The sequence below is a fragment of the Anser anser genome, assembly GCF_964211835.1.
Source record: "Anser anser genome assembly, chromosome: Z".
In the NCBI taxonomy this organism is placed as follows: Eukaryota; Metazoa; Chordata; class Aves; order Anseriformes; family Anatidae; genus Anser; species Anser anser.
In genome coordinates, this window is record NC_139723.1 from 33,531,905 (window position 1) to 33,547,628 (window position 15,724).

Consider the following 15,724-nt stretch of genomic DNA (forward strand, 5'->3'; position numbering starts at 1 on the left):
CCATTGCGTTTTCAAAGTCTACAAAGAATTCAGATGTCCAGCAGTGCATTACTTGGTACCAGAGGGAAAAAATCCATCATTCAAACCCTGGACTGACTCAAAAAGCCAGTGTCTGTCACTGAAGTTGCCGATAGCACCAGGGGTTGAGCCTTCAGCCAAAATTACAGGGCACAGAGGCAAACCTCCAAGTGGGTCCTGATGTTTTTTTTGCAGCCAACATCATGCAATTGTTACAACATCAGTCTCCAGGGGCTGAGTGCATCCACGTACTAGAAACCTATGTAGTGGTCAGGTTTTGTGCATCCTTTCAAGCTGCATGCCCTCTTTCACCTGAGCCATCTCACCTGAAGAAAAGAGGCCACAGACTTTGCTCTCAGTCAGTGTGTTCTTGGAGAGTAAATGCACATGCAAAGGGACTAATTCAACCTCTTCTTCCACACAAGGAGGGCAAAGGATGAGTGAAACCTATCAGTTTGTGCTTGCTGTTTTAGCCTGGCATGTTGACAGCCTCCTTGGCCAGTTCCTGTTGGATTCAGTGTGGTACCTTCCCTTGCAGCGATGATTCACTGACTTTTCTCTCTGCACCCAGATGGCTTCTCTGCCCCTGAGGCCATACCTCAGCAGGTCCCTTTGGCCTCTCCATCTGGATGCCTCATCAACGGCCTGTCACAGCCCGGTCTGAATTCCTCCTTCCTCTTCAGCCTTCCCGAAAGGCAGGATCCTCTCCAGCAGTGTACAGCCAGCAGGGCAGGCATGGTGCTCCCGTCTGCTTTCTGGATGATTGGTGTTGCCTCCTAAGCAGCCTGCTTCCCCAGCCCTGTCCCCCCATACCAGCACAGCTCTCTTCCTCAAGCGTGGCAGCAAGCTTCACCTTGCCAGCTGGTCTGCCGCTGCTGGCCTCGTCTCTGGAGGGACAACATACTCATTGCCCTCACCTCTGAAGGACCTTCAATTTAACCCAGACACACGTTTGCAGGTGTGCTTACTTCTGACACCCAATTCCCTGGCTTGCCAGTTTCTTGGAACAACAGCAAGTTTTGGAAACGCCAAAATATTTGAATTTGGGGTCAGTTTGTTTTCACAGTGAATGTGAAACTATGTTACCGTACATCAGCCTTCTACAAGCACTGGACTCAGCCCGAGTGCATGTGCCATGACGCAGCACAGCCACTAGCAGGTGTTGATGGGCAGCATAAATTCAGGAGGAAGTATGCGATTCCTTGGATAATGGGAATGGCAAGGTTATGGACCTACACTGTTGATATCATTCTAACAAACTTTGCAACTTGGGAGAACCAGACACAAACTACTTTTCATGGTTTTCACATTTTATTTTCTCAGAGAGTGTTGGAAAGATGGAAATTTTCAGGAAAAAATCTTTATGCTGAAACACATACTCGCATCTTTAAACCACTTTTAAGAATAATTCACATCTACCTTCAGCTTGAAAATGCTTCATAGCTGTGCCTTGTTACCTCTCCTTTACTTAAAACCACATTTTTTTTTACTGCTGGTTTTGGGAGGGCAGGATGGCTCACAGCCACCAAAACACTGCCGTGGTGTGATTTTTTTGTTCCCTGGGCTCCCTGCCGAGGAGTGGCTCAGCTCAGGGTTCCCTCGGTCGGCAGCAGGATCCACACCGACTCCAGTAAGCTCTGGGGTACGGGATGTTAGCAGCCCTCCAAGGCTGCCTTTTCATCTCTCAGAATTTGCCAGGGGCAACTTTGTCCACTTCAAATATCATCTCTCTTCAGACAGCTCATTCCTAAGTCTCTTTCGTCCATGCAGACCTCTTCTTTTCTAACCATGTTTTAACAGCTTGAATAACGAGTAAGGACGTTTATCACCCTGAGCTTCCACACTGCCTCTGTGTTCTGCAGGGTGATGGGCATCCTTTTTGCTTTTATGGCTTTCCTTTCCTCTCCCCTCCACACTTCAACAATGTAACTGCCTGGAAATCAGCAGCCTTTCTGCTTTGATCAAAGCATTCATCCAGCCACTCGGACGTGTTCATGCTGTATTGAGCTCACATAAAGAAGAATCCCTGTCCCAGCTGCTTTCTGTGAGGCTGGATGGCACCAGGAAAACTGTGGTGCCCATCACCCCTCCGCAGATAAGCAGGACACTCAGTTTCTCAGGCTTTTTGCCTACAGATACTCACCAGGCATTTCTGCTGCTACAACACACATACTGAGAGTCTGAGGAGTGAACAAGCATTGATCTTTACAGGATCAGGATCTGCAATTTTTTTTTTTTTTTTAAATTCTGTTAATAAGAGTAACTTATTAACTCTGCCCCAGTGACCCTGGCCTGTCTGATATACCTGTGGCAGCACCTGGTGTTTTTCCTTGATTTGACTGTTTTGCCTCCACACTAGCAAGATGCTCGCAGAGAAATCACTGCACTCACACACATCCCAAAATCATAGGAAAATAGGTGTTGTGAGCTGGCCTGTCTGTAAGGAAAGAACTTGGCACACTTAGTTGTTCCTGTTAGAAGGCAATAATAAATCTGTTTTTCTTAGATTTATTCACCCAGAATACTTTCAAGTCATTCTCTCACATGATGCTCTTCCGATTTCAAGGCTCAGAAGTTTTCTGATAGAGGTGTGCATCCACTTCTCCTTCTGCAGAATCGGTCCTCAACCAATAAAGTGAAATTGTCTCATCTCTGTGTATTCCAGCGCACTCAATCAGGTGAGCACCAAACAGCAGTCCAAGCAGCTGCTTTTGGATGAGGGTTTTTTAACCAGCACATGGAGAGACAGATGGATCCCCCACACACACTCCACAGACACGGCTGCCCTGTGTCTTCCCTTCCCTCCCTCTCCTGCACTCTTACACATTCCCCCAGAGGCAAGGGTGCGGGTGACTGGAGATGTGAAAGTCACCTGATAGGATGCTCCGACTCCCTTCTCTGCATGGCAAAAGCTCTCCTCGCCTGCTGATAGTGGAAGCAACTCTGCAAGGCTTTGCTCTGCTTACCAGACTGCAGAGTCTGCTGTAAATGCAAAACTGAAATCCATCTTTGCACCAGGTGCTTACTGCCCAAGGGGCTCCTGTGTCTTCTTGCCCTCTGTTTCTGGGTTTCCCCAGACTTCTTTTCTCAAAAGGAAGGTCTGCTCTGCTTCCAGCAATGCATCCCGAGAGGTGGCTGCTTTGGTGTTACCCTGCTTTTGGTGTGTGGGCATTCGTGCTCACATCCTTGATTAAAGGTAGGCTGTCTTTGATACTAGTCTCTAAAATATTTTCTAGCCTCTGTCTCTGTTTCTCTTTCCCTAGAATTAATTCAATTTAAAGCTTCTGCCAGCTATTCCTGTCTTGAAACCTGTAACATTTTAACAGTATTTTAACAGAACTAAAGCAATCTTAGTTTTCATGTGTAAAACTCTTCATTTTAGTCTGATAACTAATGGAGAAACTGTTTCTAGCAAAGAATAAAAATGAGTTCTCGTATTTTTGCTTGATGCTTAAATTTTGCCATTGCTTAAATAAGGTAAGTTAAATGTTTGCATATTCTGTACGCACACACTCAAAAGCAAGAACTCAATTTATTTCATTCACTGTTGTTTGTGATCTGTTGCTGAGTGTACTGGGGTGATTTCTATGCACAGGTCTCACTGAGTTTCAGCAGGATTTCTGCATTTAAGTCACCACACCTTTTTTGAAAGTCTCGCCTCTGCTGATGACCAAGACCTTTATGAATTACAGTGTTTGCACCAGCAGGGCACAAGGCATTGTCTTAAAGCAACATCAACAGGACGAGAATCTGTTAGCAAATTATAAAAATGAAAGGCCTAAATACTTCTTTGTTTCTGGTGCTTTATTTTAAAGCTCGTGTCTGCTAAGAAGCCAGTAGGAAAATTTTAAAGGAAACATGATTTTACGCTAGGTGGCTTTAGTCGTGATACTGTTAGAAAACTCATTTTCCCACAGTAAGGTACTTCTCGTCACATTGCACTGCATAGTGATGAGGTCTGAAAAGAAAAGTGAAATTTCCTTTTTGAAAGACACAATACACAATATACAAACAACCAAATTCTGCAGACGTTCATATATCTTCTCTAGAAGTTGCAAAAAGAATGGAACAAAACATCAAATTGTGAAAGTTTTACTAGAGTTTTCTTTCATAAATGAAAGTCATCAATAATGGGCATTTCAGCTTTTAATTGTGATAATCCCCTGAATCTGAGCATGCTTTGTATTACCTTACAGGCAGAAATGTCCTTTTCCAAAACGAGGGAAAGAGTAGCCCGAGCATGAAAACAGTGCTGTATGTTTAGTCTAAGCATCTTCCTGTAGGACATCAGTGCGGTTACAGGCCCTTGTGTCCTATTTTGGATTTAAGGTGCTAAGTTACAGCAGTGTGTTGAAACAGCAAAATCACTGAAGAGAAGTAGTTTTCTGAGCTGGTGTCACAAGAAGCCACACGATTTAATCTTTCCATTTACAATTAAAGTCTTTTATCTTGAGCATTACGAAAATAGCTATATCAGATTTGGGGTGTATGTAACAGAATTCATACACCTCCTTCCTGCTAAGCCATCCAGCCTGTCCTGTACTGATTGAGATTGCAGGTTTAATCTGCTTGTTCCCAAAGAACAGTTCTGTATTACAAAATTTCTGCTTTTTCTTCTCACAGAACTAAACAGCTGGACTTCCTTCAGAGCAGAAGGAAGCTTCTGTGTCTTGATACACAGTGGCAGGCACAGGATCCAGAAAAAAAGCATGGAGTAGCATGTTATTTAACATCTTTTCCTCATCCTTACCTCTAAAGTACCTATTCTTTATCATTGTGAACCCAGATACCGCAGCCTGCAAATCAGAGGAACGCCTATTTCATAAACTCTTCACCCACTACAACCAGTTCATCAGGCCAGTGGAAAACGTGTCTGATCCTGTCACAGTGCATTTCGAAGTGGCCATTACCCAGCTTACAAACGTGGTAAGTCTGACTACAGCAGGCTGCTGAGATTTGGGCACGGATGCCAAACACACAAAGTGCTAAACAGCAGACATCATTGCAGTAGTTGCACCTCCAGCTCTGTTAGCTGATGTTATCGTCTGTGCATATGGGTACATGATGAGACATTTGCCATTCTGTCAGACAAGTCACTTCAGTTCCTCAGATAAGCTGTTCAAACTGTACAGATCGACTCATTCTCTTTGCCACGTCAAATCCCTCTGCTCGAGGCAGCATCCCCTGGCATCTACAGCAGCCGTGCCAAATGTTCAGGACCACTCCGCACAGAGCCAGCCCACTCCAGAGACACCTGGTTGTGTCCGTGCTGTGTAACAAGCAGCCCAGTTCTCCTGTGAGAACTGTCCTGAGAGTTAAAATCTTTTTTTTTGCATGCTTTTTTTTTTTCCAGTTTGGTTGGTTCAAAACAACATAAGGGATGTACAACCTACTGTTCTGGAGCATGGAGCTGGGTATAAGTGTTGTGTGTTCTGGGGTGCACCGTATAGCAAGCAAGTCCTGGCCTTGTTTCACCCATGCTCCCCTCTGTGGGGTAAATCATCCAAGAACAGAGGCTGAGTTTGAATTCTGGGCGTTCTTGAGTCCATAATGATGTGACAGACAAGCAGTGAGAAGCAGCCAGGGTATCTGAGAGTATAAATGAAGGCATTGAAAGTCCTTGCACTGGAGGCAGCTCTCACCTGTGGAAATTCCTTGGTGCGATTATTTTGTTTCAGTGTTACAGGTCACTTGACAGGTTTCAGAAAAATAAATAAATGGAAGATCATAAGTAAACCAATTTTTTTTTCAAGTGTCATGATTTTTTTTGGTCCTTAATCTTCTGTATTCAGGGCTGAAAATGCTCAGCATTTTCTTCACCCTTTGGTTTGTAAATGTCTTACAAGTTTTAATCCTGCATGTTTAAATATTAAGAACTACTCAAAACACACAGAACAAAAAACTCACAGATACTTTCATTGCAAATGTCACCCTGCATTCATATATTTATGTAATCTGAGTTTTTCAAACTACCTTTAGGCTGAGGACTTCTTTGAACTGGATCCTTTTTTTTTTCTTTTTTTTTTTCTTTTTTTGTGCCTCTTGCAGCTCTTTCATGATTCATTGCTGATTGGCAATAGCAGTAGGTGACTGTAAACACAAGTTTTCAGTGCAAAAATGGCTTAATTTAGTGCAGGTTTGGTTCATCTGCTCATTTCCATGCAAACTGCACTATAAATGTCATTTTCCTTGAATTTTGACCAGTACTGTGTCATGTAAACACAGCATTTTGAAAACTGAATCCAACAAAACACATAGACCCTTTCTCCCCTGACACCGACAGGATTAATTTAAAGGTTTTTGTCTTCCATGTATTCAGGCCCCTGGCACACTCTTTGTTTGCCACAAATACATGTGGCAAAATTTTTCAGTAAAGCCTTAAAAAATTTTCAATCGAGATGCAGATGTCTGTATACAATATGTAATCCCCCTGAAAACAGCCTAGCTCTGCCTAGTTATCTTCCACAAATCCCCTAGAAGTAGCCTAAGATCCTCCCGAGAGCCACAGGCCACAGACAGAAAAAAGCTGGTATCAGTTAATGTGGAATTCTTGTTTCCATTTTTATCGGAATTAGTTGTGGCCATCTCGGCATACTGTAAACGATTAATGAGTGAAGATGTGCATGCCTGTATTTCTTTCTAGGATGAAGTCAATCAGATTATGGAAACCAATTTGTGGCTTAGACACGTAAGTGATTGCGTTTTATTTCTTATGCACTTTGCATTAATGTGATGAAATGTGTGTTATCTTGTCAGTTAGATCTACAGAATGAGCACTTGTTTAATGTGATGAAATGTGTGTTATCTTGTCAGTTAGATCTACAGAATGAGCACTTGTTTTGTAATAAGTATTTATAGGCAAAAATAAGGAGAAGTTACATTAATTAATGTCACATTTGAAAAAGTTATTTCTTTATTCGTATTCCCAAGAAGTTGCATCTCCCAGCTTTCATGTCTGCTGTGTTCCTCCAACTTCATTATTATTGGTTCATCTGGGAAATTTAGCTGGATTTCAGCTGGATTTAATAACTTTAAGGAGTTATTAAACATGAATCTCTGCCATCCTAGGTCATCTCCTTACTCAAGACTCCAACCAAACATTTTTTTAGCAACAGTTACATGCCTCCATTTCTCCCATTGGTTTTATTACTCATATATAAACAAAGATCCTTAAAGAAACTAAATTGCTGAGAGAAACAAGCCATCTTCCACCAAAAGCAGCTTCCGTCAACCCCTGGTTGTGGTCCACACGAAGCTTTCTGGAAAAGCTCCTGTAATTACAATCAAGACAATCAAGTGCAGGCTGCAAGAACATGGAGCATGGCCCAGTGATATGGAGCCAGACAGCAATGAAGGCGAGCTGTTGGGCATCCCTATGGTAATTCACTGCCCCTCTAGAGCCAGTAACTACTGCCCACAACTACCTGTCAGTGTGCACATGCACATCCCTTCTCACCCAGATGCTGGTCCCCTTTGATGCTAGTCTCCTTTAGCCTCCAGGGTCCACTCCAGTAAGAGCATCGGCAAGGCCTGAGTTTCCTGTTCGCTCTGGGGAGGTAACAACTTTGCTACATGTGGATGTGGCAAGACAGAGGAGAGATCTCAGCTTGTCAGCAGCTGGTAGCTATTGATTTCCCAACTCCTCACAGAGAAGGAGATAGCGGACAACACTCAGCTACGTCCAGTGTTTCTCCAGTTCATGGCCTTGCTGTCTTTTCAGATCTTTGTCCTCTTCTACACATGCTTCTCTTTCAGTCCTTATCATGCCCTGTCATTTATGAGGAAGATCTGTGTGGCAGATACTTTCTGATAACAGAAGGTTTTAAAATCCTTTTCCTTTCTTCTTTTAGATTTGGAATGACTACAAATTGCGATGGGATCCCAAAGAATATGATGGAATTGAATTTGTTCGGGTACCGGCAGATAAAATTTGGAAACCAGACATTGTCTTGTACAATAAGTATGATGAACAATTTTCCATTTTACCCTTTCACTGAAAAGTAGTATCTTGCAGCATCCGTGAAAGACATTATTTTTCTTTCATGGTTATTTTCTTTTCTTTTCCTCATTTGTCTTTCTAGTGCTGTGGGGGATTTTCAAGTTGAAGGCAAGACCAAGGCCCTCCTTCGTTATGATGGAACGATCACCTGGACCCCACCAGCTATTTTTAAAAGCTCCTGTCCTATGGATATTACCTTTTTCCCATTTGATCATCAGAACTGTTCATTGAAATTTGGCTCGTGGACCTATGACAAAGCCAAAATTGATCTTCTGATCATTGGCTCCAAAGTAGATATGAATGACTTCTGGGAAAATAGTGAGTGGGAAATAGTTGATGCTTCTGGCTACAAACATGACATCAAATACAACTGCTGTGAAGAGATCTACACGGACATAACATATTCTTTTTATATTCGAAGGCTGCCAATGTTTTACACCATAAATCTGATCATTCCCTGTCTCTTCATCTCTTTCCTTACTGTTCTAGTTTTTTACCTGCCATCTGACTGTGGTGAGAAGGTGACTCTTTGCATCTCTGTGCTGCTTTCTTTGACTGTATTTTTACTGGTGATCACAGAAACAATCCCATCCACCTCTTTAGTAATACCCCTCGTAGGTGAATATTTGCTCTTCACTATGATATTTGTGACTCTGTCAATTGTCATCACTGTGTTTGTCTTGAATATACATTACAGAACTCCGACCACACACACAATGCCCAAATGGGTAAAAACCGTCTTTCTTAGCCTGCTCCCCAAAGTTTTGTTGATGCAGCGGCCTCTGGAACAGCAGAAAAAAAGCATCTCCAGAAAGACCAAGAAAGGATCAGCCAATACCTCGGGCAAATCAAAGCACAGCAAACACAAAGATACCAAACTACGCAAGGAGCAGCAGTGCTGTCACTGTGATAAAGCGACTGAACTCACTACCACCAAAAGAAGACGACTGAGCCATCAGTCATTGAAGTGGATGACAGAGCACACGGAGTACTCTCCAGAAGTGAAGGACATCATTAGCAGCGTTCAGTTCATCGCAGAGAACATGAGGTCTCAAAATGAAACCAAAGAGGTAAGGGAGGTAGTCACTGAGCCGGGCACGAGGCCACACTTGCAGCATCCCACAAGAAAACAGCAAGCAAGGGCAGAAAATTGTGATGTAGGAGGGCAGCTCAAGGGTCCCAAAGTTGTTATGTCTAGAGAAGAAAATTTTGGGACCCGTGACTTGGGCAAAGTTTTCTACAGAAAGGGGAGGAGCCAAATAACCCACTGGGGATGGAACAAAAAAAAATGATTTCAACTGTTCCTCCTCTGTCCCTGGTGGATAATTCAAGCAGCAAGATAGTTTTAGTTTAGACGTGAGGACAATTTTCTGGGTAAGAAGAGCCACTGCTGAAGGGGTCATGAGGAATGAGTTTTGATCCCCAATGGTTCAGGCAGAGTTGATCCTGTCGTGGGGCAGGAGACAGATCAGATGAGTTTTCTCAAAGTGTCTTCTAGCCCTACTTCTGTAATTCCTCAGAAGCGACTCTACTTCTGTTGCTCGTGAACTGCGCAGCCCTGGTAAGCAGTGACACCTCAACACCAAGGGTGCTGTTGGACAAGCAGGGTGCTTTTCCGTGTTAGCAAGGGAACAAATACATTTGGGAACTGATTTTTGAAGAGCAAGGCTTGTCTAGCTGCACAGAGTTTTGTTTTGTTTTGTTTTTTCTGGAAAATACCTGTTCACAGCTAGTGGTAAATTTGGTAGAGATATTGCTTTCAGAATGCTGTTGCCAAAACTTAGTTTCAGTCTGGTGTTCTTCCTTCCTTGCTTCCTTGCTTCCTTGCTTCCTTGCTTCCTTGCTTCCTTCCTTCCTTCCTTCCTCCCTTCCTCCCTTCCTCCCTCCCTCCCTCCCTCCCTCCCTCCCTCCCTCCCTCCCTCCCTCCCTCCCTCCCTTTCTTTCTTTCTTTCTTTCTTTCTTTCTTTCTTTCTTTCTTTCTTTCTTTCTTTCTTTCTTTCTTTCTTTCTTTCTTTCTTTCTGTGATTTGACTAATTGTGGCTTCAGTAATATGGTGTTTCCAGCCATGGCATGCCAATCATATTTTGAAATAAAAGTTGGGTTTGGGGGGAACACAGCTGAATAAAAACATGCATCAGATGAATAAGGCCAGACCCAAAAAAAAAAAAAAAAAAAAAAGAGAGAGAGAGAGATGGAGAGGGGATTTAAAAAAAAAAAATAGATTTGGCTTTTGAACTAACGCATTAGCTTGTGTGAGCTTATAAATCTTTCATCCTGTTTGGGATTACTGTCATAGAAAATGATACACATTGGGATCTTAAGAATCCAGGGCCTATTCCTCAGGTGTAAACACACAACTAAAAGCAGCTCCAAGATAGACACACACACCAAGGCCTCACAAGGAATAAAAATTCCCTGACACTTCAAGATGTTTCTTAGAAGAGTTTTGAACCTAATGAAACATTTACCTTTGATCTGTCACTAAATTTTTACATGTGGTTTTGAAGCTTTTAGATGCAATGTGAAGGAATAATCCATTTCAAAATGAAATACTGCTGTTATTTCTGTCCTACAGAACAACACTGACATTTTGTGAGAAAATTATTGAGATGTATTCTTTCTATCAAAGTACTTGTTTCAAATCAGCACAAATTCATGCAACTTCAATACAGCCCCAAAAAATCATTTTTTCCCCCTTGAAAAATGTCCAGAAGAGGTTTCATCTGAGAACAAAGTACATAACTTTGAATAATGTGCTACAGTTAAGGCCTGGTGACTGAATTCATGGGATTAGCCCAAAGCAAAAGACGGGAGTCTGTCAGCACAGAGGAAGACAGTGACCGAACTGAGCTTTCCTTAGTACCTATGCCCCAAATATTTTGTGAGACTCCAACATTTCAGACCTGTTTTCACTGCCACGGCAGCATAAAATATATCCACGCACTGTATTCAGCTGTTTTCTTTGATGCATTCCAAATAATAGGAGACTTTGTGTGAAGGAGTCCAAATAACATGCCACTTCGATTGTACAGTTCACGATAATTCTTCCATTGCCAGTTATGCTGATTTGCATTTTGCAAACCTCTTCTGCCACATGCAATTGTATTCTTAGTCTGGTGTGTGCGTCAGCAGCTCTGTAGCTTACCTTTCAAAGCATACTAAGGATCAGAAGCAGGATTATTCATATGGGAAAAATCCTCTTTTTGTTAAAAAAAGGGGGGTGGGGGATGGTTGTTGTCAGGTAAGCACCAAGGAAGTGATTCTGCAGGCTGCTTCTGCTTCATCCAGAAACACAAAGCCATATGAGTGCTATTGTGCATGTGTCCTGTATAAATAAAAACCCTTTTCAAATTGTGACAACCTTTACAGCACCAAGAGTTTCCGCTGTGTTTTCTTTCACAAAAAGCAAAGCAGCAGCCTTTTGGAGGAAAACACCAAGAAATTTGGAAAACGAATGGAAGACCTCTCAACAGAGAACTCTTAACCACTCTCTAGTTTTGTATGAGTGAAGGTTCTTCTGATGAAGAGGTCCTCACACACAGGTACATTTCAAAGGGCAGCAACTTCACCAAGTGTGTCTCTAGGGTATGTCTCTCAGAGTAATACAAAATTCACTCTGGCTTGCGTAGCAGATGACACTCTGCTGTGCTCAGTCAGGGTGCTTGCTTTGCTGAAGTCCACATGTCCAGTTGTACAGTTTGACAATTTAGCTGAGCCTAACTGGAGTGAGAGTGGGGCAAATCAGGCCAGAACAGTAAATTGTCTCTTGTGGGGGCCATCAGGCCACAAAGGATCCTTTCGCAGGATCCAGCAATGTGCACCCGTGGTGATTCAGCCTGCTGTGAAGTCACCTCACTCTGCACCCACCAAGTGACCGGGTCCTATTTGTCATCATCACTCACAGCCACAGCTTGCCAACAGACCTGAAGACTTAGAAATAATCAGTAGGCTAGGATGGTGTTTGATGTTCTCAGCCAAAACTGATAAATACAGATAGCAAATCAACGCCTCTAAAGACACTGCCACAACTGTAAACACCACAATGTTCTTGCCTGTTAGTACGTCCTTCCCCATGTACAAAAGGACAAGGGGCATTTCTACCAAATAATGTCAACTCAAAATTGTGTGTTATATTACATGTAGTTTACCTTTTTTCCTTTTTTTTTTTTCTATTGCAGGTGGAAGATGATTGGAAATACGTAGCAATGGTGATAGACAGAGTATTTCTCTGGGTATTTATAATCCTCTGTGTATTTGGGACTGCCGGGCTCTTTATCCAGCCACTAATAGCAGATACATAACTTTATCCAGTGCTTTTGATCCACTTTTCTTCTTATTTCATTTTCAGTTTGGAATAGTCCCAAAATTTCCCTCCACTTACATCACTCTTTTGCTCAGCCCCTTCTCAGCACCCAGCCCCAATGGGGAGGAGAGAAGCAAAGAGTCCTTTGTGCAAGCAACAACCCAGAGCAGAATGAGAAAAGGGCTGGAAATGGGAGATGACCATGTGATCTTGCTAAGGCAGAAAGGGTGGGATTTTTGGAGTCCCTGCCTGTCTTTTTCTCATTGAGATCAGCAATAGCAATTGCACTGAGGACCACAGAAGCAGGCTGAAGTTACTGAGTTTCTCCCTTGGCCTCAGTGCATGGGGCCATCAGGACGGTTCAGGCACTTCTGAGTGCGTTACCCAAAGAGGACTCTACCTGGCTTTGCTGTTCTCTCCCGACCACAACTGTTCCTCAGCACTGACTTAATTTATGTTTCCTCTGTATTTCTTCCCTTGTACAATGCCTAATCTCCAGCATGGCACTTAGACGAGATACCACAGCCATAGTGACTGCACAGATGCTCTTCATTGTGTCCCTGTGACAGAGCAGACAAAAATCTAAATAAAAGTACAATCACATCAATCCCTGTCCAGGATTTTGAATACAATCTAAAATAAGGGCGGCCCATCTTCTGCAATGCAAGTGCAAAATGAGGGTCTGAGATCCACAACACACGTGTTTGGTTTATGCTTGAAGTCAGAGAGATCCTAAGCACCTATTTGTAGCTGAAGAAAAACCCGCTTGATATTTTGCACTGTGTGCAGCCTAGATCATCCTAGAGCCAACACAGAGGAATAACCTGAATGCAATAACAGAAAAGACCTGAGGTATTTGTGGTTTACAAAGTAATGCATCCTCATTTGAAATCTACGACTCTAAGACTCTTGAAAACTAGTTCGCCTGCTGCTTACCTTTGTAGGTGACCAAAGTCCTCTTTATTTCCTGGTACTGAATATCAAATCCCATGGTGAGCCCCAGCAGGATTTACAAGCCACATTTCCTACATCAGCCCAACAGTGGTCCCAGTCCACGGGGTCTGCTCTGAAAACTCGTGCTTGCTCAAGTTCAGACATAAGCCCCCTAGGGAAGCATTTGTCCCCTGGTAGCTACTCATCACAGACAGAAATGGCTTAACAACATTGGTTTGATCTGGGTTTTTGAAACCCAGGACCAACTTGGATTACACACACCATATCAGGAGGCCAGTTGTCATGAATACTGTGCAGAGGTAGGCACTTTTGTCCAAATGGCTCTGCAGCAGATTTCCCTTTGCCAGCTCCTCAAGGGTCAGTATTGTGTGCGTGAACCTGTTCTGCAGCTCCAGGGACACTTCTCTGGGGCTGGGGTTTCTCCTGTGTAACCAGGTACCAGTCCCAGTGCACTTCATCCTGAAACACTGTGTAGCTGTGCACCTGATGTGGTTTCTAAATTATGTGGACAATTTACCCTCGGGTCCCTTCCCTGATTCCTGCTGGTTGTGCACAGAAGGATTCTTCTCTAAGAGGCGTCATTCCCATCCAAGTCAGTGGGAGTGAAATATACAGCAGAGGTAACGGTGCAATAACAAGAATATAACTGTCTCCATCCAGTATTTGAAATAGGCAAAATCACTCTTTTCTAGAAGAAAAACATTTTTGTTTCTGTGAACCCTCTGCATGTTGCATAATTATGTAGTGTCTGACAGACAGATGTATGAACAACCACACTTTATTTTGTTGGCCAGTCAATTAAATATCACTCCTGGAACACACTCTCATGAAGAATTTGTATTTTTTTTTAAAGCCCACTTCTGTACAGTGTGTTTAGGTACGCTAACAGATGACCTTTGGGGAAAGAAAGGGAATTTGAAGAGGAAAGCTGCATTCTGAGCGTGAAAGCTCCTTTCCTACAGGAAAGACATCTGCCTTCCAGCATTCCCTGTTGCAACCTATGACCATACAGGCAATTAAAATAAGATGGCTGAAGGTGAACTGCATTGATGTCTTCGGCATGGCAGCTCACACCCCACAGCCAGCAAGCTGATCTTAGTGAAATCCCTGCCTTTTGGTCAAGACAAAATTGCTCAGCTCCCCATCCCCTGTTAGGAGTCCACCTAACACACTTGATTCCTCCCGTTTCCTCATCGGCTGAGTACTACACGTTCACAAACTACTCAATGCTTATTACTACACCATATACGTACAATTTTATTTGACCAACCTTTAATTTCTTCTTTTCCTTTTTTATTTTTTTCTTCTTCTCTCATGACTAGAGGGCCTGTGATTTTTTGTTTTTACTGATTTTGCACTGCTTGTCCTGTTTTTTCTTAGCTGTCCTCCTTATTTTGGGACAGTGGGACCTTCTCCTTATCTGCTTAACATACTCCCAACTGGTATGCCACTGTTATCCCTTCACAATCACTTTTGAATATGCAAGGTTAGTGGAATTTTCCACTGCAAAAACACTTTATTTCTCACACCTGACAGTGCTCACCTATGGGAATTTATTTTTGAAAGCACTGTTTCCAGAAGCAGTTAGACAGCTCAGTCAGCCCACCAGGTTCTTTCCCAAGGGAGACAAACCTTCCACTTCTCCCTCAACAAAACGTCCAGAGGAGTTTGACATATTTGTCGCCTGGTGAACAGATGACACACCTGGTCCTGCCAAGCAGTGCTGAGTCCCTGCAAACCAGCGCCTGCGTATCTAGATGTCACACTCTGAGGCAGTGATGAGCATGCAGAGGGTTGGGTTTGCTTTTAAGATTTTAAATTTGAAATGTTGTCATGCACAGGCAGAAGCACAGGGAGCAGAAGGAGGGAACCCATCAGAGGAATGCCTGCCCAAATGCCCTTCCTGGTTGTATTTTTTAGTGGGACACGCTGAATGCATTTGTGGGCCAGAGTGAAAAAGATTCAGGGAAGCTCAGAAACAATCAGCATGAGGAATAATGTGCAATGAAACTACAAACGTAGCAGTCCCAGGGGTATGCTAGGAGGACCAGAGGACAAAAGTCGTGCTTGTGCAGTGTTTGTACATCTCCCACTCCGAGCGCCGGTGACCTTTACCAGAAAAAGCAGCTTGCAATCAGACACAGCCGTGTGGTACAGACACGTGCTGCCTGTGGGTAGGAAAGTGAATTGTAGCACGGTGAGGACAGGACTGTCTGCCAACAGAGCACCTGAAGCTCTTGGCCAGAAGAGGATGCCATGGCTAACAGGTGACCCCTTGGCAGCAATAATCAGAGGGAAAACCTGTCACTGACTGATGGCAGGAATCTATAAATACTGGAAAGAAGAGTTTCCTGGCAGTTTTCCTACGGGTATTTCGCAGTACTGGCCAGGGGAACAAAGTGACTTGAACAATGCGAGGAGAGAAGAGCAGCTGGTAATAAAGCCAATGC

At 43.3% G+C, this 15,724-nt stretch overlaps 1 protein-coding gene across 1 annotated transcript; it reads left to right on the forward strand.

Annotated features, from left to right (window-relative positions):
- The first annotated feature begins 2,921 nt into the window (after window positions 1-2,921).
- On the forward strand, window positions 2,922-14,941 carry CHRNA6 (cholinergic receptor nicotinic alpha 6 subunit). The gene is made up of 7 exons (XM_083819080.1): window positions 2,922-3,036; window positions 3,134-3,214; window positions 4,805-4,944; window positions 6,662-6,706; window positions 7,869-7,978; window positions 8,100-9,087; window positions 12,196-14,941. Exons 2-7 carry the CDS (start codon window positions 3,136-3,138, stop codon window positions 12,316-12,318), a joined length of 1,485 nt encoding a protein of 494 aa, XP_083675206.1. The 5' UTR covers window positions 2,922-3,036; window positions 3,134-3,135; the 3' UTR covers window positions 12,319-14,941.
- The last annotated feature ends 783 nt before the right edge of the window (window positions 14,942-15,724 follow it).